General features: G+C 42.7%; 6 protein-coding genes across 9 annotated transcripts; 2 read left to right on the top strand and 4 right to left on the bottom strand.

The window, feature by feature from the left end:
- Positions 1 to 244: 244 nt before the first annotated feature.
- LOC145709965 (uncharacterized) lies at positions 245 to 4,598 on the top strand. Its single transcript, XM_081787652.1, has 11 exons — positions 245 to 516; positions 701 to 856; positions 1,539 to 1,664; positions 1,711 to 1,897; positions 1,942 to 2,126; positions 2,227 to 2,779; positions 2,823 to 2,999; positions 3,082 to 3,227; positions 3,281 to 3,566; positions 3,832 to 3,967; positions 4,011 to 4,598. Exons 1-11 carry the CDS (start codon positions 277 to 279, stop codon positions 4,168 to 4,170), a joined length of 2,352 nt encoding a protein of 783 aa, XP_081643778.1. The 5' UTR covers positions 245 to 276; the 3' UTR covers positions 4,171 to 4,598.
- A 1,246-nt stretch (positions 4,599 to 5,844) lies between these two features.
- LOC145709966 (uncharacterized) lies at positions 5,845 to 8,254 on the bottom strand. The gene is made up of 8 exons (XM_081787653.1): positions 8,113 to 8,254; positions 7,689 to 7,883; positions 7,384 to 7,642; positions 7,164 to 7,340; positions 6,936 to 7,081; positions 6,750 to 6,882; positions 6,359 to 6,494; positions 5,845 to 6,315 (listed from the first exon to the last, which is right to left on the bottom strand). The coding sequence occupies exons 2-8, from the start codon at positions 7,875 to 7,877 to the stop codon at positions 6,156 to 6,158; spliced, it is 1,200 nt and encodes a 399-aa protein (XP_081643779.1). The 5' UTR covers positions 7,878 to 7,883; positions 8,113 to 8,254; the 3' UTR covers positions 5,845 to 6,155.
- Positions 8,255 to 8,497: 243 nt separating this feature from the next.
- LOC145709972 (uncharacterized) lies at positions 8,498 to 10,487 on the bottom strand. 2 transcript variants are annotated; one of them, XM_081787661.1, is made up of 5 exons: positions 9,780 to 10,487; positions 9,238 to 9,403; positions 9,008 to 9,144; positions 8,867 to 8,957; positions 8,498 to 8,818 (listed from the first exon to the last, which is right to left on the bottom strand). In XM_081787661.1, the coding sequence occupies exons 2-5, from the start codon at positions 9,325 to 9,327 to the stop codon at positions 8,648 to 8,650; spliced, it is 489 nt and encodes a 162-aa protein (XP_081643787.1). In that variant the 5' UTR covers positions 9,328 to 9,403; positions 9,780 to 10,487; the 3' UTR covers positions 8,498 to 8,647. The 2 variants fall into 2 exon arrangements, with proteins under 2 accessions (XP_081643787.1, XP_081643786.1); XM_081787660.1 differs by lacking the exon at positions 9,780 to 10,487 and having other exon boundaries at positions 9,238 to 9,649.
- LOC145709968 (baculoviral IAP repeat-containing protein 7-like) lies at positions 9,840 to 11,715 on the top strand. The gene is made up of 4 exons (XM_081787656.1): positions 9,840 to 10,048; positions 10,489 to 10,765; positions 10,861 to 11,276; positions 11,329 to 11,715. The coding sequence occupies exons 1-4, from the start codon at positions 9,988 to 9,990 to the stop codon at positions 11,598 to 11,600; spliced, it is 1,026 nt and encodes a 341-aa protein (XP_081643782.1). The 5' UTR covers positions 9,840 to 9,987; the 3' UTR covers positions 11,601 to 11,715.
- A 12-nt stretch (positions 11,716 to 11,727) lies between these two features.
- LOC145709967 (glutaminyl-peptide cyclotransferase-like protein) lies at positions 11,728 to 14,572 on the bottom strand. 2 transcript variants are annotated; one of them, XM_081787654.1, is made up of 9 exons: positions 14,493 to 14,572; positions 13,719 to 13,777; positions 13,530 to 13,600; positions 13,026 to 13,130; positions 12,838 to 12,981; positions 12,699 to 12,791; positions 12,411 to 12,646; positions 12,109 to 12,326; positions 11,728 to 12,025 (listed from the first exon to the last, which is right to left on the bottom strand). In XM_081787654.1, the coding sequence occupies exons 1-9, from the start codon at positions 14,519 to 14,521 to the stop codon at positions 11,853 to 11,855; spliced, it is 1,128 nt and encodes a 375-aa protein (XP_081643780.1). In that variant the 5' UTR covers positions 14,522 to 14,572; the 3' UTR covers positions 11,728 to 11,852. The 2 variants fall into 2 exon arrangements, with proteins under 2 accessions (XP_081643780.1, XP_081643781.1); XM_081787655.1 differs by lacking the exons at positions 13,719 to 13,777; positions 14,493 to 14,572 and having other exon boundaries at positions 13,026 to 13,168; positions 13,524 to 13,587.
- Positions 14,573 to 14,654: 82 nt separating this feature from the next.
- Positions 14,655 to 18,912, bottom strand: LOC145709969 (transmembrane protein 45B-like). 2 transcript variants are annotated; one of them, XM_081787658.1, is made up of 5 exons: positions 18,757 to 18,912; positions 16,558 to 16,692; positions 16,415 to 16,515; positions 15,842 to 16,138; positions 14,655 to 15,774 (listed from the first exon to the last, which is right to left on the bottom strand). In XM_081787658.1, exons 1-5 carry the CDS (start codon positions 18,824 to 18,826, stop codon positions 15,634 to 15,636), a joined length of 744 nt encoding a protein of 247 aa, XP_081643784.1. In that variant the 5' UTR covers positions 18,827 to 18,912; the 3' UTR covers positions 14,655 to 15,633. The 2 variants fall into 2 exon arrangements, with proteins under 2 accessions (XP_081643784.1, XP_081643783.1); XM_081787657.1 differs by lacking the exon at positions 18,757 to 18,912 and adding an exon at positions 17,053 to 17,316.
- Positions 18,913 to 19,199: the final 287 nt, after the last annotated feature.

Genomic DNA, 19,199 nt, shown 5'->3' on the forward strand with positions numbered 1-19,199 from the left:
TTTTGACAAGTTTTGAAACTGGTCTCGGCAACCTGTTTAGAAAACCTGAGTCAGATTTTCGTGAAAAAGCTAAAATGAAAAGCTGTTTTTTAAAAACGAAGCCGCAAAGCATTGGCATTGCAATCTTTTGAAAATTCTAAGAAAGCGGCTTTTTTGCGGCTTTGTTTTTAGAAAAAAGCCGCGGCTTTTCATTTCAGCTTTTTCAGGAAAAGCTGACTCAGGTTTTCCACTCAGGTTTCCGAGGCCAGTTTTAAAGTTCTTCGTGTTTTCAGAGGGATGGCATCGACAACGGTACAACAGTTGAGGAATGACCTCGAAGAATGCAAGGCCGAGGTCGGCAAGATGGAGGAGATCGTCCGGAACATCAACACGGCGATTTCCAAGGCCGAGTCTTTGAAGATCGAGAACGAAACGATGACCCACCTGCGCGAGCAAAAAGCCCAGCTCGTCAAGGACATCGACAACTACAAGCACATGTTGCAGGAAGCAGAAGATCTCAAGAAATCCTGGGACAAGGTAATCAACAAGAGTGTTATTACAGTAAACGAATAGTCTCGCTTTCGTTTTTTTTTTTGTTTTGAAGCTCGATTTTGAATGGTTTTTCAACTTCACGGTCAAAAGAGCTTGAAAAGAAAGAGAGAGATGGAGTCACGCGCTCGTTGAACCCGGCGCCGAAAAGCACTAGAATGGTATTTTTAAGAATGACACTGCCATGCAAACGATCGACCACGACCGCCAATTCCAAGATGGAGCCAATCGCTTCGAAATCCACGTCAGCAACCTTGAAAACATGGACAAGAAGCTTATTTCTCCTGCCAAGGCCGAGCAGGACCGCATTTCTTTCCGAAGAATGGAGGTAAAACTTGATTCTTAGCCCATTAATCCATTAACTTAACCCTAACCCAAAAGAGGCTCTATGAAAATCCAGCTGAAAATCTTACCCTAACCTTGCCAAAATCCATTTATTCCCTCCCCTTAAAAAATCAAATTCGAGCCCTCGAAAATTCCCCAAAAGATTTGATTTTTCGAAGCACGCATCAAATAAACTACACCGGAGCCTAGAAATTCCGGTGACAAGACAAGTTATCCACCCGTTATTGTCGCCAAAATGAGCTTGGGTCATAAACTCACTCGTACCGTACCACACGAGACAGCAGGGACTATAAATTCCTTTACTAAACGAAAAGCCACCATCATCCGAGCTTTTCTTCAGAACAACGATGCTTTAGCGCGTCTTTTTGTCTTTTATACTTGAATTTTTTTGTTGTTTAGTTTTCAAATTAAAATGAAATTTTTCATGCCCACATTTATCTAGTTGGCTGGTATTAATACTGTAGAAATGCAAAGATAACCCTAAACCTAACCCTAACCCTAGCCCAAACCCCAATCAAGAATAGGATAAGAATTCTAAATTCTTATTGGCTGACAGACAAAATACCGCCTTCTTATTGGTGAAAATCCCCATGCACCATCTCCTAAAATCAGAGCCTTTTTCCTCTATTTTCTTATGAACAAGAACTCTTATCGACGAATTCTAGTCTGATGGAGTTATCAATGACTTGCCAATTGTTTTCGAATTTGGTCTCTTGGCCCGACACCAGATGGGCGGCTGGGAAGTTACCGAAGATCAGAAGAAGGACGACTACTTTTCCTTTACTTTCCGAGTAAGTTAATTTGCAGAGTAAAATTGTTAAATGAAAATAATTCCAGTGGGACGAAGACAACGCCACGAAGGAACAAAAGGATGATCTCGAATCGCTCAGAATCAAAGCCACCTCGATCGTGATTCTTTACGACGAAGCGACCAACTCCATCGTTAATTTTGACGTTGAGCCCGGCTTCGAGCATCAGTGGGGTTATGGCCGACAGCGATTCTTGCAGCAGTCTGTTCTTCGAAGTAATTCAGCTCGCTCAAAACTAAGCTATAATTCTTGATTTCAGAAAACTCCCAAGCCGTCTTCGCCAAAGCAATCCTGAAAGACTGGTCGGAACAGCACGAATATGAGCTCGGCAAGTTGACCATTTCGCTGCTCAAGGACTCGAAGAATCAAAGATCTGACACTCTTGAGCTCGTTAAACTGATCACCCAGATGGCCGAAAAAGAACAAGTGTGGCAAGAACAAAAGGTAATCTCAGTTTTATATTCTATTAGTGGTTGAGAGTTTTAACCTATTGGCGTAGTATTTTTAACACGTGTGTACGTTGGTTAACCCGTTTTCATTTCAGATCGAGGCCGAGAAGAACACACTTCTTTTGGAAAGTCAGATCCAGCAGCTCACTCTTGAGCGAGACACCCTTAAGTTGCAGATGACTTCGCTGGAGACATCGCTGACTGCGATCAAGACCGAGCTCGCAACTCTCCAAGAAGAAGCAGCCCAGACTCCATGCGGCAACGACGGCATCAAGGGTGGCGATACTGGCTCCAACCAAATCCAGCCAGATTTGCAAAAGAAGGTTGACAAGCTCACAGAAGAGCTCGAAGCAGTCAAAGCCGCCAAGGAGGCCCAAGCCGCCGATCTTCAGTCCCAAATCGACGAGCTCACCAAGCAACTGGCCGCCAAAGACGCCGAAATCTGCGTCGCCAACGACAAACTCGCCGAGCTCCAAAACAAAATCGAAACCTTCGAGAGCCAGGTCGACACGCTCACCTGTCAAGTCAACGATCTCACCAAGAAACTGGCCGACTGCGAGGGCGAAAAACAGAAGCTGTCCGATGTGCTTGATATTGTCGAGCAGAATGTGGCGACGCTCACGGCTCTTGTCGAAGAGCTCAAAAAAGGTAACTACAACATCATGGCTTTTAAAATTAACCATTTTTACAGAGAACGAAGCACTCAAAGCAGAGCTCGAAGCAGTCAAAAAAGCCGCCGAGGACGCCGCAGCCGCCGCTGCTGCCGAAAAGGCCGAGCTGGAATCAAAGGTGTGCACTCTTGAAGCGGAGCTGACAACTGCCAAAGAAGAAATCACTCGACAAGAGGCCGAAATCGCCAATTTAGATGGTAAGGCTTTATTCGCTGCTCGCCGCCGCTTTTTGAAAATGGCGCCATTTTCTAAACTAACTCTAACTCTGTTTTTTATCAGGCATTGCTTACAAATATTGCGAAGACGCGAAAGCCCGCACCGACGATTTCAACCAGGCGGCGGCGCAATTGGCCTCGGCCAAGGAAGCGCAAGATGCTCAGAAGCTCGAGATCCAGAAAGCTATCGATATTCTCCAAGCCTGCCTTGTAAGAAAACTAACTTCCACTACCAAATAAACTAATTCGATCCCTATTTACAGGCACAGCCTGATATCGCCGTCCCTTCTCCCGTCGAAAATAATGTTGATTGCACGCAATACAAGGATACTGTAGTACCACCGCCTCAGCCAGAGAAAAAGCCCGAGCCTGAGCCGGATGTAATTGTAGCTGAACCTGAGCCAGCCCCTGAGCCAGAACCAACTGTTGTTGAGGAGCCTAAGCAAGAAGCAGCCTGCTCGTCATCGTCTTCTTCTTCGTCTTCCTCCTCGTCATCGGACTCATCGGACAACGAATCTGTTGTTGATAATGGATATGTCGAGCCTCCAGGTAATTTAACCGCCGAACTATAAAATACCTGTAATATAAGCTGAGTTAGGGTTAGGGCTAGGCTCTAATTGGTAGGGTCAGGGTATTTAGTGACTTTCAACCAATCAGAGACCAGATAGTCTCGGACACCCAATCAAATACCATATTTTCGTGATAGCGAATTAGCAACCTATTTTGGCCTTGATAGCCAATCACGTGCACCCATAAATATCCCTATTGTTCAGTCCTTACTTTAGTTGATAAGGTCGTTGCTAAAGTCATTTAGTCGTCGATGAAGACATGATCATTGCCGAAAAAGTGAAAGATGCCCCAAAGCCACAGTTTTTCCCACCAAAAACGGAAGATAAAAACCCCGTCGTTCCAGAGCAACAGGCTGCTCAAAAGTCTCCACCAGCTTCACCGTAAGTTCGTCCAAGCTGTTCCTCTGATGATCACTCTTTTCAGGACTCAGGCGCAAAGCACGGAAATTCCCTTGGATCGACAATCGCTGAGCTCAGTGGGATCAAAGAAGAAGCAAAAGAAGCTCAACCCGGTCCTGCGAGCTCTCGGCTGCTTCGGCAAAAACTCGTGGGGGGAAAAAGACAAAACAGTTGCCAAGGATTAAATTGAATTAATTCCAGCGGTTTAATCGTTTTCATCTTTTTTTAAACAAATGACCCTCGACTGTAAAAAGAAAACACGGCCTGTTTTACTATATCCTCTCTTCCCAACTCAACTCAAAGAAAAAATACTCCCCTTCAACAATCCTCCCTCATTTGAGCCCATAAGAATCATTTCCTCCTTTCATTTCCTTAAAATTATAATTTTTAATTAGCCTCAAATTATTCCCTTCCACTTTTAGAAATATTTTACTGTTCTCTTCTTTCATTTCAATTTTTCAATTTTTGCAATTAACAATTTTTAATTTTCAAATTTTAAAAGTTTAAAATTTCCAGAGCAGCATACTTTTTACACTCCAACAAGGAGTCTTCAACGAAAAATAATAATAATGAAATAATCATCTGTACAAACAAGTCACTACTATCTAATAAAAAACATTAAAAATATAGATTTATTGATACTGGGAAAAGAGCAGAGCAGGCCTTACTGTATCATTGAATACGTTAGAATCACAGAAACCGCCGATTAGTTTCAATTAGTCACGCAGGTGCATTCCCTTCCTTTTTCGACTCTTTTCAAGCTCGAAATTCCTCGGTTTTGATTTTTTTTAACTTTTGAGAGATTTTGAAAACAAGGAAAAAAGAGGATGTGCTGGAGCTGCTCGACCAATTCAAATATTCTCATTTTGTCGGTTTCTTCCATGTTCATGCATCTCGGAGTTTTCTTGTTTATTACTGGAACGAATCAGGAAAGAGTTGAATTTTTTATTCCGCAAAATTTTTATTACTGTTTTAGCGACACAGGTTCCTGTTTCAAACAAACAGGTTTCGGGTTCGTTCAAACAGGACCCTGTTTCAGAGATACAGGCCTCTTATCAGGGCTTCCATTGCGAAAGAAAACGGGCCCCCTGTTGAGAACCTTGATAAGAAGCCTGTGAGCCTGAGTCAGGAATCTGTTTGTACGAAACAGATACCTGTTTGACTGAAACAGGACTCTGTAAGCATGGGACAGGAGCCTATTTGCCTGAGAAAAAATGAACGGAATACCATATGTAGAATTTTCAACAGCACGAAAATTGCCAGAAATTTCCGCAAGAAACCCTTATTTCTTTGAAATTTACGACCGAAAGCTAAAAATCACTCTTTTCAAAGCTCGACTCCATGGAATACTATTATTTCCTCCCTTCAATCGTCGAATCCCTCGCATCAATTTTATTGATTTCACACACTTTCTTCGAATTTGAAAAATTCCTCCAGGAAAAAGGAGCAAACTCAAAATGAGAATTGGCAACAAAACTTTTCTCACGCGCGCGCATTTTTCTCATCATGTCTTTTTTCTTCTCAAAATTGGAAATGATCCTTTTGAACAGTTTATGGTCTTGTTCTCTGTGCTCGGATCTGGAGCTACTATTGGCTTGACACTGTATTTGATTGTTGTCTTTACTCGTGCCTTTGGAGTTGGCTTCATTTTTATGTTCACTGCTTCTGCCGGCTATATTCTCATGGCCTTGTTTTTGGTAAGACATTGTTCTTCAGGGCCTGAATATTGAGCGATACCCCCTTAAAATTGAGGAATTTAGATAACGATTTCTATCTCCAGAACTGCATTTGCTTTCATGTTATGAAGAGAGGCTTTTGATAATCGAATTGCTGTACAAACAAAATTGTTATTACCGACTGGAATAAAGTTTATTTTAACAAAGATGAAAGCTTGAAAGTTTGAAAAATTGAAATGAAAGAAAAGAACAGTAAAATGTTTCTAAAAGTGGAAGGGAATAATTTGAGGCTAACATTAAAGTAAAATTTTCAAGTAATGAAAGAAGGGAATGATTTTTATGGGCTCAAATGAGGGAGGATTGTTTAAGGGGAGTATTTTTTTCTTTGAGTTGAGTTGGGAAGAGAGGATACAGTAAAACAGGCCGTGTTTTCTTTTTACAGTCGAGGGTCATTTGATTAAAAAAAAGATGAAAACCGCTGGAATTTATTCAATTTAATCCTTGGCAACTGTTTTGTCTTTTTCTCCCCGCGAGTTTTTGCCGAAGCAGCCGAGAGCACGCAGGACCGGGTTGAGCTTCTTTTGCTTCTTCTTTGATCCCACTGAGCTCAGCGATTGTCGATCCAAGGGAATTTCCGTGCTTTGCACCTGAGTCCTGAAAAGAGTGATCATCAGAGGAACGGTCTGGCCGAACTTACGGTGAAGCTGGTGGAGACTTTTGAGTAGCCTGTTGCTCTGGAACGACGGGTGTTTTCTCTTCCGTTTTTGGTGGAAAAAATTGTGGCTTTGGGGCGTCCTTCACTTTTTCGGCAATGATCATGTCTTCATCGACGACTAAAATGACTTTATCAACTACAGTCAGGACTCAACAACAGGGATATTCATGGATGCATGTGATTGGCTATCAGGGCCAAAACAGGCTCCTGATTCGCTATCACGAAATATGATATGGTATTTGATTGGGTGTCCGAGACTATCTGGTCTCTGATTGGTTGAAAGGTCCCCAAATACCCTGACCCTAACAGTTAGAGCCTAGTCCTAACTCAGCTTATATTATAGGTGTATTTTAAAGTTTGGCGTTTAAATTACCTGGAGGCTCGACATATCCATTATCAACAACAGATTTGTTGTCCGATGAGTCCGATGACGAAGAGGAAGACGAAGAAGAAGACGATGACGAGCAGGCTGCTTCTTGCTTAGTATCGGCGATATCAGGCTGTGCCTGTAAATAGGGATCGAATTAGTTTATTTGGTAGTGGAAGTTAGTTTTCTTACAAGGCAGGCTTGGAGAATATCGATAGCTTTCTGGATCTCGAGCTTCTGAGCATCTTGCGCTTCCTTGGCCGAGGCCAATTGCGCCGCCGCCTGGTTGAAATCGTCGGTGCGGGCTTTCGCGTCTTCGCAATATTTGTAAGCAATGCCTGATAAAAAACAGAGTTAGAGTTAGTTTAGAAAATGGCGCCATTTTCAAAAAGCGGCGGCGAGCAGCGAATAAAGCCTTACCATCTAAATTGGCGATTTCGGCCTCTTGTCGAGTGATTTCTTCTTTGGCAGTTGTCAGCTCCGCTTCAAGAGTGCACACCTTTGATTCCAGCTCGGCCTTTTCGGCAGCAGCGGCGGCTGCGGCGTCCTCGGCGGCTTTTTTGACTGCTTCGAGCTCTGCTTTGAGTGCTTCGTTCTCTGTAAAAATGGTTAATTTTAAAAGCCATGATGTTGTAGTTACCTTTTTTGAGCTCTTCGACAAGAGCCGTGAGCGTCGCCACATTCTGCTCGACAATATCAAGCACATCGGACAGCTTCTGTTTTTCGCCCTCGCAGTCGGCCAGTTTCTTGGTGAGATCGTTGACTTGACAGGTGAGCGTGTCGACCTGGCTCTCGAAGGTTTCGATTTTGTTTTGGAGCTCGGCGAGTTTGTCGTTGGCGGCGCAGATTTCCGCTTCTTTGGCGGCCAGTTGCTTGAGGGGATGGGTCTGGCTCTTGTGCTACAAAGGATTGAGAAATTATTTATTTAACCTTTAATAATATTACCTTGAAATCCGCGCGCCGAGTTGAATCGATCGACCCGCTGCTAAGGCTCCAATGGCTGTCTCCGGTTAGATCCATCTCATTCTCGTTCTCTTCTCTTTTTCTTCCAGAGAACAGTCCGCCCTCTCGGCGGTTTAGTCGGTCAATTCTAACTTCGGCAACAGTCCTCCGATTTTTCTTCTGCTTCGCCATTATCGGCTGAAAAAACCGCAAATTAAATGATTTGCAATTTTCTAAAATCGAAAAGCCGCTTGCGGCTTCGAGATACAACTTGGCCCGGCAACTTGTGTAGAAAACCATAGTCAGGAATCTAAGGAGCTCTCATAAAAAGCCGCGCAGCGGCTTTTACCAAATATTTGAATATTGTTGAAGCAGCAAAATCCCCCAAGAAATTCTAATTGCTTTTAAAAAATATCTCTGCTCTTACCTTTTTGCACGCAGGAATGCGAATGAAGTCGGTTTGAACGCGCGGTGCTCAGCACAACAAGAGCACCATCTGGTTTTGACGTGGCAGAGTCAAATCAGCGCGCGATCAAAAAATTTTTTTCGTTGTCGACGACGGCGATGACGTCCGCGTTGATAACGGTGGAAAGTCGGTGCGCGATCAGAATCGCAGTCCGCCCTTGCCGCGCCTTGTCCAGCGTATCTTGCACGATCTAAACCGATTTTCAATTTTTGAATTTTTTTCGTTTCCTAGAAAAGCCAATTTGTACCTTTTCGCTTTCGGTATCGAGGGCGCTAGTCGCCTCGTCCAGCAACAGAATTTTTGGCTTTCGAATTAGCGCCCTGGCGATGGCGATTTTCTGCTTCTGTCCTCCACTCAGTTGGGATCCCTTTTTGCCGCAGCGGGTTTCTAGCCCCTGCGGAAGTTCCATAACAAAGTCTCACGCGTGCTTATGCTCACTAAATTTTGAGCACCCACGTGCTCACGCGTGCTCGTGCTCACGCAAAATTTTCAGATTTCAAACCCTGGCGGTGACGCCCAGCTGAATCCATGCATTGGTCGAGGTCTCTTCGACGCCAGTGGTGTCGAACGGAAGATGAGGATTCGCCGGCTTGGATAGAGGCGTCTTTGACAGTTGGAACTTGAACTTGTTCGGGTAGTCGGAGAAGCGAATCGGAGACTGCCACACCTACAATTTTGATAATTCAGCAACGCTGATTTTGAATCAGTTTTTTACCTCTTTTGGTGGGCAAATCAAGGTCGATTTATTATCCGGGCCGACGAAGGATTGGAGGTATTCTTCGAGGTCTTTTTCAGTGTTGATTGGCCTAATAAAGAGGAGTTAGTTCGTCAGTGAGAAAAAAGTAGTGATGCCAACTTTTGTGGTGACTTGATGCGGTGGCGGAGTGACGAACTGAGCGATGCCGGCGAGCGGCTCTCCCGTTTGTTCGGATCGTTGCGCTTGAGACACGCGGCGATGGCTCTTGTGTGATCGCGAAGGTTGATCTCCGGCGCCTGAACAACGTTAGAGAAATATCGTTTCCTATTTGAGAGCTTCCTGTGAAGAGGAAAGAAAAGCGGCTAGTAATGAAGGAAGTTATTTCTTACAATGATGGCCGGCTGAGGCAGCTCTTCTTTTTGTTCTTTCTTTGGCGACGATTGCGGCGGCTTTGGAATTCCAAGAGAAATGACAACCATGATTTCTGAGACGAAGAAAATGCCGAACAGCCCGGCGATGTAGAGACTCAGCCGGTCCCAGTAGCCATTCAGGAAGCTGAAAGTTGTAATTCAAAGGGAGAAATTTTTGAAATATCAAGAAAAAGGGAAGATTTTTATGTCTTTCTCTTTTTTTTCGACCCCAGTCGTCTATGTCTGCAGCAAAATTTTTTCCAAACTAATTTTTCTTTTTTTTTATCAGTTCAAGACAAAAATTCAGTTTGATATATTTATTTTCAAGGTTGTCTAAAAATATTTTCTGATTTTTAAGAAAAAAAGTTCGCAGGTAACGAGTATTTTTATATTTTTCGAGTTAAACAAAGAAGGTTTTTGAAAAAGTAAACGCAAGTTATGGTGTCAGCAGTTGGCTCACGTGATGTCTCGAACTCGCTGCTGGGCTTGGCTACTGAGGTAAATTTCGCGAAACTAGTCACCTGGAGTTTCTTGAGTTGTCTAGCGCTGTCCGATGAGGAGTCCCGGGAATCTAAGGACGAGTATTTAACTCGACGGAATCGTTACAGCCGCTCAAAGTCAAGCTGAGAGAATTCAACGAAGAAATCAACGAAGAAAATTGAAAAAAAACCTCATAGTCCAAGAGACGAAAAAATCAACAAGAGACAGTAATACGAAAATACAGAAAAAATGACAGTAGAAGAAAGAAACCTACAGAGAAGAGAGTCATTACCCCGTTTTCAAACAGGAGGTGAGAAAAAAAAGTCGGGAAAATTATGATTTCTTGTTATTATGAAATTTGTTCTGTCTGCTAGACAGCTTGATGGATGGGCAATTATGGGTATTTGGCATTTTTTATGTCGAAAATCAAAATTAGGCTATTTTTTAGTCGAGCGCCAAGGTGGCCCAAAACATTTTTCATTTTTATTTATTAAAAATGCTCCTTCAAAGAATCGAATTTTGCTGGAAATTTTTGAGTGATAAGATTTTTCCTTGGTTGAATGTTTCAGATTTGAGAACAAGCCGAGAAAGTCAGAGAGCACGAGGTATTTAGAAAATTAAAAACATGGTTTTGTATCCACAGACAGGGCAAATAATAAAACGGAAAAGCGCAGACTTTGAAATACAAAAAGTTAAAGTTTTCAGATTGTCGATTGTACTCAGAATGAACCCCTTTGAACCGCTTTTTAGATGCTCCAAATCCAAACGGATTATACGCCCACCGCTATCCACGAATGGATGAAGGTTACTACCGCCGTCTAGCGTCCTTCAACAACTATCCCTCCAACACCAACATGACGAAAGAAGAACTAGCCTGGGCAGGCTTCGTCTGGACCGGGCGCAACGACGAGGTCCGCTGCGAATATTGCTCCGTTGTTTTAGCACAGTGGCAAATTCACGATGTGGCGTTTTCCGAACACTGTCGGGTCAGTCCAGACTGCCCTTTTATTCTTCCCAGACGATCACAGTAAGTTACACTGAATAAAGATTTTGTTTGCGGTTCTTCAACAATTTATCAACCTTACCTAACAGAAAAATCATTTTTTGAACTCTTCTTTTCAGGCCAAACACGCCGGATAAAAGATTTTTATACGATCGCCGGATCAGCTTCAACAACTGGACTCGCGCTCATCCACTGCCTTCCGAGCTAGCCGACGCTGGCTTCTTTTACACTGGCGAATCCGACCACGTGAAATGCTTCCACTGCGACTTGGTGCTCCACTCGTGGGAACCGACTGGAATGCCCTGGCACGCGCATGCCCGCTTCAGCCCCTTCTGCGCCTACGTCATCGTCGAAAAGGGCATCGACTGGATTCGCAGCGTCTGCAACATGGACGCCAGTCAGTACAGAAATCGCTTTCTCGCCATTTTGGCCGAGTCGGCAAATGATCCAATGTCCGTCCAAGCCGCGGAAGATATTCTTGCTAATTTAACGGACGATGACGACTCGCTATTTGGCGACGTTGGAATGCCAACAGGTCATTTTTCGACTGAATAACAAAAAAAAAATTACAAAAATATTGATTTCAGGTCCAGTTGGAATCCCGATATCAGAAGAACTGCGTGGCCGACCTCCCGAGCCAGTAAAAGACGTAGACGATGTTCCAGACGACAAGCTCCGCCAGGTTCTATCGGAGCAACTGTCTTCCCAAAGCTGCAAAGTATGCCTGACGAATCGCGCCACAGTGGTGATTCTTCCTTGCTCGCACTTGGTCAGCTGCCCCAGCTGCATAAAGAAACTGCGAGACTGTCCCTTGTGCCGGGCACAAGCGGAAAGAGCGCTAGAAATATTCATCACTTGAAGAAGAAGAAGAAGACAAAATCTATCTGTAATAATTTGCTGCTGCTGTAAATTTTGAAAACTGCTCATAACTGAAAATGAAAACTAAACTTCAAAAAATTGCAAGTTTCTTATCACTTTTTTGTGCATTTTTCTTGTTTAAATTTATTGCAGCTTTCTTCGTAGCTAGTTCAGGAGAAAACAGGTCGAATGTTCAGAATTGCAAAAAGTTGCTAGACAGAAATTGAAGTAAAGAAAAGAGTTCTAGGGGGAACTAGAGATGGAGATACTCGGCGATGAAAATGTTGAGAATTTTGCAGAGATTGGCAACTGTAGGTCGGTGCAAGTTCGACTCGTCGTCTTCGAGCTTGTGCCACTGGCGGGGAAAGGGAGTCGAGATCCAGTGGACTACCCGGACGCCGCGGTGCAGGAAGGGCAGATGGTCGTCTAGGAAATAAGAGTTACCGATGAATTCCGGGGATTTAGAATAAAGAGCGTCTAGTTTATCATCGACTAGAGAGTTGAATTACCTGATATCCTTCCAGCATAGCGCTTGGAAGTGACAAAATAGGCGTTTTCCTTGAGATGAGCGGAGAGCAGCTCGTTCTGGTGGAGTCGTTTTTCGATGCTCCTCAGCTGGGAGTGCAGATTTTCAGTTTCTTTGAAGTGCGACTCGAATTGGGGATTTTGCGCGCCGAGTAAGTCCAAGAGCACGAACGCGTCGATCGAGTCTAATACGTTGTGCTCGCTAAGTGAATAAGGTAAGTTTTTGGCCAATCAGAACACAGTATCGCCATCGTAAGCCAATCAGAAACCGGCACGACAAACTTACCTGTTCTGAGTTGGAAACGGCGTCCTAGCCCACTTGGCGGCCAAATGTCGAGCTCCGTAAATGGAGTCTGTATCCGTCCAGTCGACGAATGCTTCTTCGCCATCGAGGAAGATGAGTTGGAGGGTGATTTCCGGGTTGTGTTTCTTCTGCGCGGCGAGGAGCAAGTCTAATTCTCGCGCCGCATTCAGCATCATCGCGCACGGAACCGCCGAATCTGTCGCAGCCACGAACTCGCCCTGTTTCAAAGAATAACAGTAGGAAAATTAGTTGCAGTCGATTTGAACTTACCCCCTTGATGATCTTGGATTCGTAGTGGCAGGCAATGACGAGTTTTCTTGGCGCTTTTGGATTCAGCGTCGCGATTATTGAAGTAAACTCTTGCTATGAAGAGAAAGTTCCTTCACTTGATTCATATTTAAGGGGGTACCTCTTCATAAGGAGCGGGAGGCTTTTCCCTGAATTTGTCCAATTCGATGGTCCAGCCAGCGTTGAGCTCAGTCAGCGAGTTCTCGATGTGTTTTTGCACTTGGCGCAGGTTTTCAGAACCGACTGGTCGAGGAATCAGAATAGGCTAATTTTGAAATGAAGACTTGAAATAAAATGCCAAATACAAACCTTGAGATAGCGATTCCACATGAATTGGGGATCGTGCGCATCCGCCAGCGAAGTGAGCCTGTTCTGCGGCAGTTCGAAAAGAGGATGATTCCATTTTGCTTGGAGCGAAAATCGGGGTACTAAACGCATCAAAAGCTCGATATCTTTTTCAAAATCAGGGTAAAAATTATCTGATTTAGAAAATTGACAATTGGACTTTGACCCTCTTTTTCTGCCCTTGTCCAGTTCAATTTCGCCCTTGAGTTACTCTCAGATACAGTTAGATTCAGGGCCTGTTGATAAAAATATAATGAAATGAGAGGGGAAACCCAAATTTTACAAAGAGTTTAGCCTTGAAAATTAAGGGTATCCCTCTAAATTCGCCACCTATTTCCAATTTCTAACGCTCTTGATTACAATTTCAATTATCGAATATAAAATGAGCTCATCATTATTTATAACCAAAGGGTCTTTCAAACAACAGTTACTGAACTGAACTACTGTAATAGCTGTTTGTACCCTTGCCCATGCTTGCGAGTCGAATTCAGCCTCGGCCGCCGGTGCCAGAGCAAAGTAGAGCACTGTCCCTAAAATCGCTATACAGGCGGTTATTATGGCGCTCTTAAATGTCCATGAGTGAAAATGCTGACTCTTTCTCTTTGACTCAGAGCACATCACATTCTGAAAAGTCAACAAGTTTTTAAAAACCGCCGCCTGACATTGTGAGCTGCCCAGCTCGCCGCTTCAGCCAGAACTCTCCCCACCAGGACCATCTGAATAATATCCTTTATCGTCAATTCCTGGTGAATTTTTATTCAATCCGAAAATTTTGAATGAAAACATCACCAATGCTTAAATGAATGAACGAAAATATATTTTTATGTTTTGCTTCTTTTTCTCGCTGTTTTTAAAATAAAGCCAAAAGTATTCAGGTAATTTCAGACCGTACAGGTCTTTTCCTAACAGATTCAGCATTGTGAAGGCCTTATTTTATCTGGAAAAATATTTTCATCAGAGGCTTTTTACTTTGTTGATTCTGGTAAGAAAAGACCTTCATTTTCTGAAGTTATCTGAGACATAGTGACACCTTATTTCAGCTGATTCCTACTGGCCAGTAACGTCAGATGGACTAAGGGTGTCACAATTACAAAGGCACTCAGAGAATTATTCTTTTGGATTAACAGGGTCTACTGCCTTGAGAGACTTAGGGGCTAGACCCCGTTAGACTCAAAAATGTGGAGAATTAATTCGGGACATCTTGGTTTTTTCTTTTTGAATGAATGAGTTAAATTAAGGAGGTTAATGAATATTTTTATGGAAAAGTTCTGTGCTTACATTTTCTACACCATAAACCTCCTTGATTTGATAATTTGAGGAGATAGGAAAAGAATATTACAACACCAATTAGGATATATTTCGCCGACACCGTAATTCATCCGTACATGTATTCAGAATACAGTACAACACCATTTAAAACCGGGGACTAACCTCTTAACCTGGCGGCGGACTTTTCCCATATAAAAATAAGAACACTCCGAAAGAAAGACTGAACAAAGAAAATGGTCAAAAGTCGAACTTGTTACTAACTTTTAGAAACTTTTAATTTTCAAGAAAAATGGTGAAGGCACAAAGTTGTGAATGAAAATGACATTCTCGGGACCAAATCCTGACCCCCATGTTTTTTGTTCTCATCTGAAAGCCCGTGATCTGGGGAGTCGAATGGTATAGGTTTTGGGTCTTAGTCATCAGAAATGACGTCATAGGGCCTCTGTGATTGGTTGAAAACAACCGACACCTATAACTTTTAAGTTTGCTAATAAAAGTATGCTGATTTTGGGCTCATTTGAAAGAGCAGGTCGAGATCTACTAGCGGGACACATGCGGGAGGAAAAATTCCCAGGGGAAAAAATTCTAGAGCCACCTAACCACGTGGTCAAAAATTGAAAACCGGTTGGTTGATCAATATTTGTAGGTCCGCTAGTAGATTTCGAGCTGCGCTTTCGAATGAGCCCAAAATCGATATAGGTTCCTATATTCAATTAAAAATTAGGGGTAGCTATAGGTTAACCCCATACGGCCCTTCAATCATCCATAATGACGTCATTACCGATGACTCAGCCCGACAATTATATACCATTCGACTCCCCAGATCACGGGCTTTCAGATGAGAACAAAAAACATGGGGGTCAGGATTTGGTCCCGAGAATGTCATTTTCATTCATCAAACTTTGTCGAGTTACAGTTAATAATTACAGTATGAAGCGAGAAGGTGAAGCAATATATAAATAAAATAGGTGTTTCTCAAAATGCAGTTTTTACGCCACCAATCAAAAACTTTTCAAAGAAGAAAAAAACGCTCCAGTTTTTTTCGAATTCGAGCGCTTTTTTCTTCTTTGAAAAGCCCGCCTTTGTTGACCAATCGCCGATCTTGATTCAATATACTCTTGAAAAGGCGTAAGAGAGCGTCAGTCAAACAGTAAATAAAGTGAAATACTCAGAAATCAATTAATTAATTCAAAATTAATTAAAATTCTTCAAATTCAATGTTTTTTAAAATGGCAGATTGAAGTTGTGTTTTTGTGTACTTAGCGACTTCGTGAGAAGAAATAAGGCTGTTGTGTATTTTTTTCTAAGCTCGAGCGAAGATGTCCGTTTCTTCCTCGTCGTCATCTTCGCCATTTAGCAACGGGCTCTTGTCCGACATGTTCAGCGACTCGTACTGTACGTTCTTGCTTTTGCCGTTCATTCCAGCGTACGAGTTGTTGTTTTCCTGAATTACATTTTTACTGGAATTGGCAAATAAATCACTCTCTTGGTTGCAAATTGCAATGACTTACCGGGTCGGAAACAGAGTCGTTGATAAAATCCAAATCGAGGATTTCCTTCTTTTTGAGCAATTTGTAAATTCCAAAAGCAATAAGCGAATTAACGATGATCGCGAAAACAATGTGCCAGGCGAAGAAGATCACCGCGAACATCATGTTCATGTGCTCGCTGGAGTCCATTCCCATGTGGCCTTCTTCGTGGTGCCCGTCTTCCATCATGTCCCCGTGCGCTTCTTTGTTCCGTGCGCTTCTTTGTTCCGTGTCCAGAACGCCTGGCCATGCGTGCTTGCCGTAAATGATCTCAGCGACCTAAATTTTTAGTAAGTTCCTGATTTTTCATTTTTCGGCCTATTTAATGTCCAGTAAAACATTCTTTACTAGTGATCGGAAAAGCGAGAATGAGAGGCTTCAAGTAGAAAAAGAGCCAATAAGCCGCGATTATTGTAAAGCAAAGAAAAAGCCGCGCTTAGTGCGGCTTATCGACTTTTTTTTCACTCGAAGCCGCAACCGGCTTCTCGCTTTTTGAACTACTTCTTGTTAAAAACTTCTATATCCGCTAAAAATAACAGATAAATAGAAACTTACATGAATAAACCAGGTTCCCTGAGCAAAGACAAGAATACCAGTGACCATGTCGATGAGGTACAATCTTCTGCGGCATTTGACAAAGAACGAGACCAAAAAAACTGAAAATTATTTTCATCAACTTTTGAAGAAAGACGACTTACAGGAAGCGGAAGCGTAGCAAATGACGACGATGAGGATGTGAATGAGTTTGTCGATTTCGGAGCGGCCATGCACGTGATTTTGAAAGAGGAAGCCTTCGATGAAGAAGGCTAGGGCTCCGCTCAGACGGTCAATTCCTAGAATTAAGAGTTGAATGAAGAAAATAGGGATAAATGAAGTGGAGGGGACTAAGTGCGAAGGCGGGGAATTCTGAAGCCTTTAGGCCAATCAAACAGCGTTATAGGCTCCCCCTACCAATCAGGAATCAGTATGTCTCCTGCAAACCAATCAGGTGCCTTAAATTTCAGTAAAGAAAAATTGTGGCATCTGATTGGCTCGTGGAAGACGGAAAACTTTTGATTGGTGCAGGGAAGATGAAATACGTTTTGATTGGCCAAAGGCTCCGTAACTTGTCCGCCTACTCATTTTGCCGAACCTATTCAAGAATCTAGAATGATAAAATAATCGAATGATAAAAAAGTCAAAAATTCACACACCGGTCAAAAAAGGAGCTCCGTGTTCGATTATTCTCGCGCACCCGTAAATCCCGAAAAAGAAGTACATAGTAAAGTGCTGCCAGTTCATGGGTTTATAAAAAGCTCCGGGTTCAGTGGGTCACGAAGCCGCCCAAAAGGCGGGTGGTTTCCGTTCCAAGGCCAGAAGAGTTCAACGAAGCTGCCAAGAGCGACAGCGATCAAAATGACGATCCCGTCTTTTCGTAAAAAGTTGCGGCGAGAATGACGCGTTGAAAAGGAAGATAAGCTTTGTCAATTGCCGAGTTCAAATACTACTTTTTCCTCTGTAGGATTTTTTATTGAGACTCTCAAAGAGAGACTAACGAGGTTAACATTAACTATCAATTATTATTAATTGAAATGTCGGAAACTATAAAAAAAAAGTATTTCAGCGTATTATTTTCCGAAAAGTTCACCTAAGTGACACCCTTATTTTATCTCCAGAAGAAAATTAAATTAAGGGTGTCACTTAGGTAAACCTTTCAGAAAATAATTCGCTGAAATACTTTTATTTTTATAGTTTCGGGATAATTCAATTAATAATAATTAATAATCAATAGTTTAACTATTTTGAACTCAATCTGATCACAATCCAAAGGGCGAAGAAAAAGAAAATTATGCCTTTCAATGCGAGTTAATAATATTTTTCCCAAAAAATAATTTAAAAAAAGAAGTAGCTCCATGTCAAAATGGGACAGTGTACTTTATGTAAATTTTCACGCTCGGATAATTATTGATTAACTCTGCCTGGGAGCGCATGTCCACCGTAAGAAGCCATAATTTTATCTCTTCGTTACAGAAAATTCCGTATTTCCTCAATTTTCTCTGTCTGCGTTTGAATCAAATAAAACGAGTAATGTTCATTCAAACAAAACGTGTAGTTTCTCTCCTACGCGCAGTTACGTCTGTTTTCTTTATGACCAAGTCTTTTTCTTTTTCCTCCAATTTTCTCGCCGCTGGTGCTTTAGCGTTCAAAAACGTGAGTCAGAGGAGAACTCGGAAGAAAGCCGAGTTGCCATGCCCGCTTTTTGGAAATTAAATGTAATTATATGACCTCTTCTCGGCGGGGCCGACTAATCAATACGCAAAATAAAAAAGGAGAAAAAATGGGATCAGACTGGGCAGCGCGGAACACGCACCATGCCTCGGGGTGATTTCTTGCGCTTTTTTCTATCAGGTTGAGCTTTCGCACTGTTTTCTCGTGCAATTAACGAAGGAACCCCCTTATTACCGATTCAGGCTAATTTAAAAGATTCGTCTTTAGACAAGTCGCTAAGAGACTTCCTGGTGCAGGAACCTGACTCAGGCTGGGCTCGGCAACCTGTGTAGAAAACCTGAATCAGGTTTTGAAGAGCTAAAATGAGAAGGCGCGTCGGAGCTTTTTTAAGAACGAAGCCGCTTCGTGAATTCGTTTTTAAAAAAGCTGCTAGGCGGCTTTTCATTTCAGCTTTTCAACCTGACTCAGGTTTTCTACACAGTAAGCTGAGCCCCACCTAAAGAATTGATTTTTCTGTTTGTGGAAATTAATAAGGGTGTCACTAACAAATGAAAACATTTTGAAAAGATAGAATAAAAAGATGCATAAGAATAATACAGATTCACGATAATCATTTCTACCCTCTTAATTTCAACGAAACGGAGCTCCGGATTGATCACGTGTGAAATAGAGGCAATCAATTTTTTTACCTTTTATGAAGCGCGGTCCTCGAGAGACGAGAACAATAAAAAATCCCGTCATCACGAAGTCGGCATACATTGTAAAATGCTGCCAATTGTTGCCCGACCAGAATTCGTGAGTGACAGGGTCGCGCAGGAGTCCTTGTGCATTGCCCGGCCAGTAGAGCTCTAGAATTCAGCGTTTTCTGAGAGTTGCAAGGTTGATTCTTTGATTGTACCTATGATCGAGCCGATGACGCCGAGGAAGATCATGATGACGCCGGCAGAGCTCGGCAAAAGCGCTCTTCGTTGATTGCGCCTTTTGGAAAAGTCAATGGCGGAAACGCAGGCGCAGAAGGAAAGGCCGTAAAGCAGGAAAAACACTCCTTTCAAATGCGTTGCCAAAACAAGAATGATTTTATTACTGTCAATAGCGGAAACGAGTCGTTTTTAATCTGTCAGAAAGTCGTGTA

Source organism: Oikopleura dioica, chromosome XSR (genome assembly GCF_907165135.1).
Source record: "Oikopleura dioica chromosome XSR, OKI2018_I68_1.0, whole genome shotgun sequence".
Taxonomy (NCBI): domain Eukaryota; kingdom Metazoa; phylum Chordata; class Appendicularia; order Copelata; family Oikopleuridae; genus Oikopleura; species Oikopleura dioica.

Excerpts from the sequence above, each read along its gene's own strand:
- LOC145709968 (XM_081787656.1), top strand. The coding sequence starts at position 9,988 with ATGACAGTAGAAGAAAGAAACCTACAGAGAAGAGAGTCATTACCCCGT. Across the intron at positions 10,049-10,488 it reads ACCCCGTTTTCAAACAGGAG|ATGCTCCAAATCCAAACGGA; the intron begins GTGAGAAAAAAA and ends ACCGCTTTTTAG. Across the intron at positions 11,277-11,328 it reads CGACGTTGGAATGCCAACAG|GTCCAGTTGGAATCCCGATA; the intron begins GTCATTTTTCGA and ends TATTGATTTCAG.
- LOC145709969 (XM_081787657.1), bottom strand. The coding sequence starts at position 17,140 with ATGAACTGGCAGCACTTTACTATGTACTTCTTTTTCGGGATTTACGGG. Across the intron at positions 16,516-16,557 it reads TTGCTACGCTTCCGCTTCCT|TTTTTTTGGTCTCGTTCTTT; the intron begins GTAAGTCGTCTT and ends AATAATTTTCAG. Across the intron at positions 16,139-16,414 it reads AGGGAACCTGGTTTATTCAT|GTCGCTGAGATCATTTACGG; the intron begins GTAAGTTTCTAT and ends CTAAAAATTTAG.
- LOC145709972 (XM_081787661.1), bottom strand. The coding sequence starts at position 9,327 with ATGGTTGTCATTTCTCTTGGAATTCCAAAGCCGCCGCAATCGTCGCCA. Across the intron at positions 9,145-9,237 it reads TGCCTCAGCCGGCCATCATT|GCGCCGGAGATCAACCTTCG; the intron begins GTAAGAAATAAC and ends AACGTTGTTCAG. Across the intron at positions 8,958-9,007 it reads CGCATCAAGTCACCACAAAA|GCCAATCAACACTGAAAAAG; the intron begins GTTGGCATCACT and ends CCTCTTTATTAG.
- LOC145709966 (XM_081787653.1), bottom strand. The coding sequence starts at position 7,877 with ATGGCGAAGCAGAAGAAAAATCGGAGGACTGTTGCCGAAGTTAGAATT. Across the intron at positions 7,643-7,688 it reads CTCGGCGCGCGGATTTCAAG|CACAAGAGCCAGACCCATCC; the intron begins GTAATATTATTA and ends AATCCTTTGTAG. Across the intron at positions 7,341-7,383 it reads TGTCGAAGAGCTCAAAAAAG|AGAACGAAGCACTCAAAGCA; the intron begins GTAACTACAACA and ends CCATTTTTACAG.
- LOC145709965 (XM_081787652.1), top strand. The coding sequence starts at position 277 with ATGGCATCGACAACGGTACAACAGTTGAGGAATGACCTCGAAGAATGC. Across the intron at positions 3,567-3,831 it reads TGGATATGTCGAGCCTCCAG|TCGTCGATGAAGACATGATC; the intron begins GTAATTTAACCG and ends AAAGTCATTTAG. Across the intron at positions 3,968-4,010 it reads AAGTCTCCACCAGCTTCACC|GACTCAGGCGCAAAGCACGG; the intron begins GTAAGTTCGTCC and ends CACTCTTTTCAG.
- LOC145709967 (XM_081787654.1), bottom strand. The coding sequence starts at position 14,521 with ATGGGAAAAGTCCGCCGCCAGGTTAAGAG. Across the intron at positions 13,601-13,718 it reads TGGGCAGCTCACAATGTCAG|CGATTTTAGGGACAGTGCTC; the intron begins GCGGCGGTTTTT and ends CCGCCTGTATAG. Across the intron at positions 12,982-13,025 it reads TGTGGAATCGCTATCTCAAG|CCTATTCTGATTCCTCGACC; the intron begins GTTTGTATTTGG and ends TTTCAAAATTAG.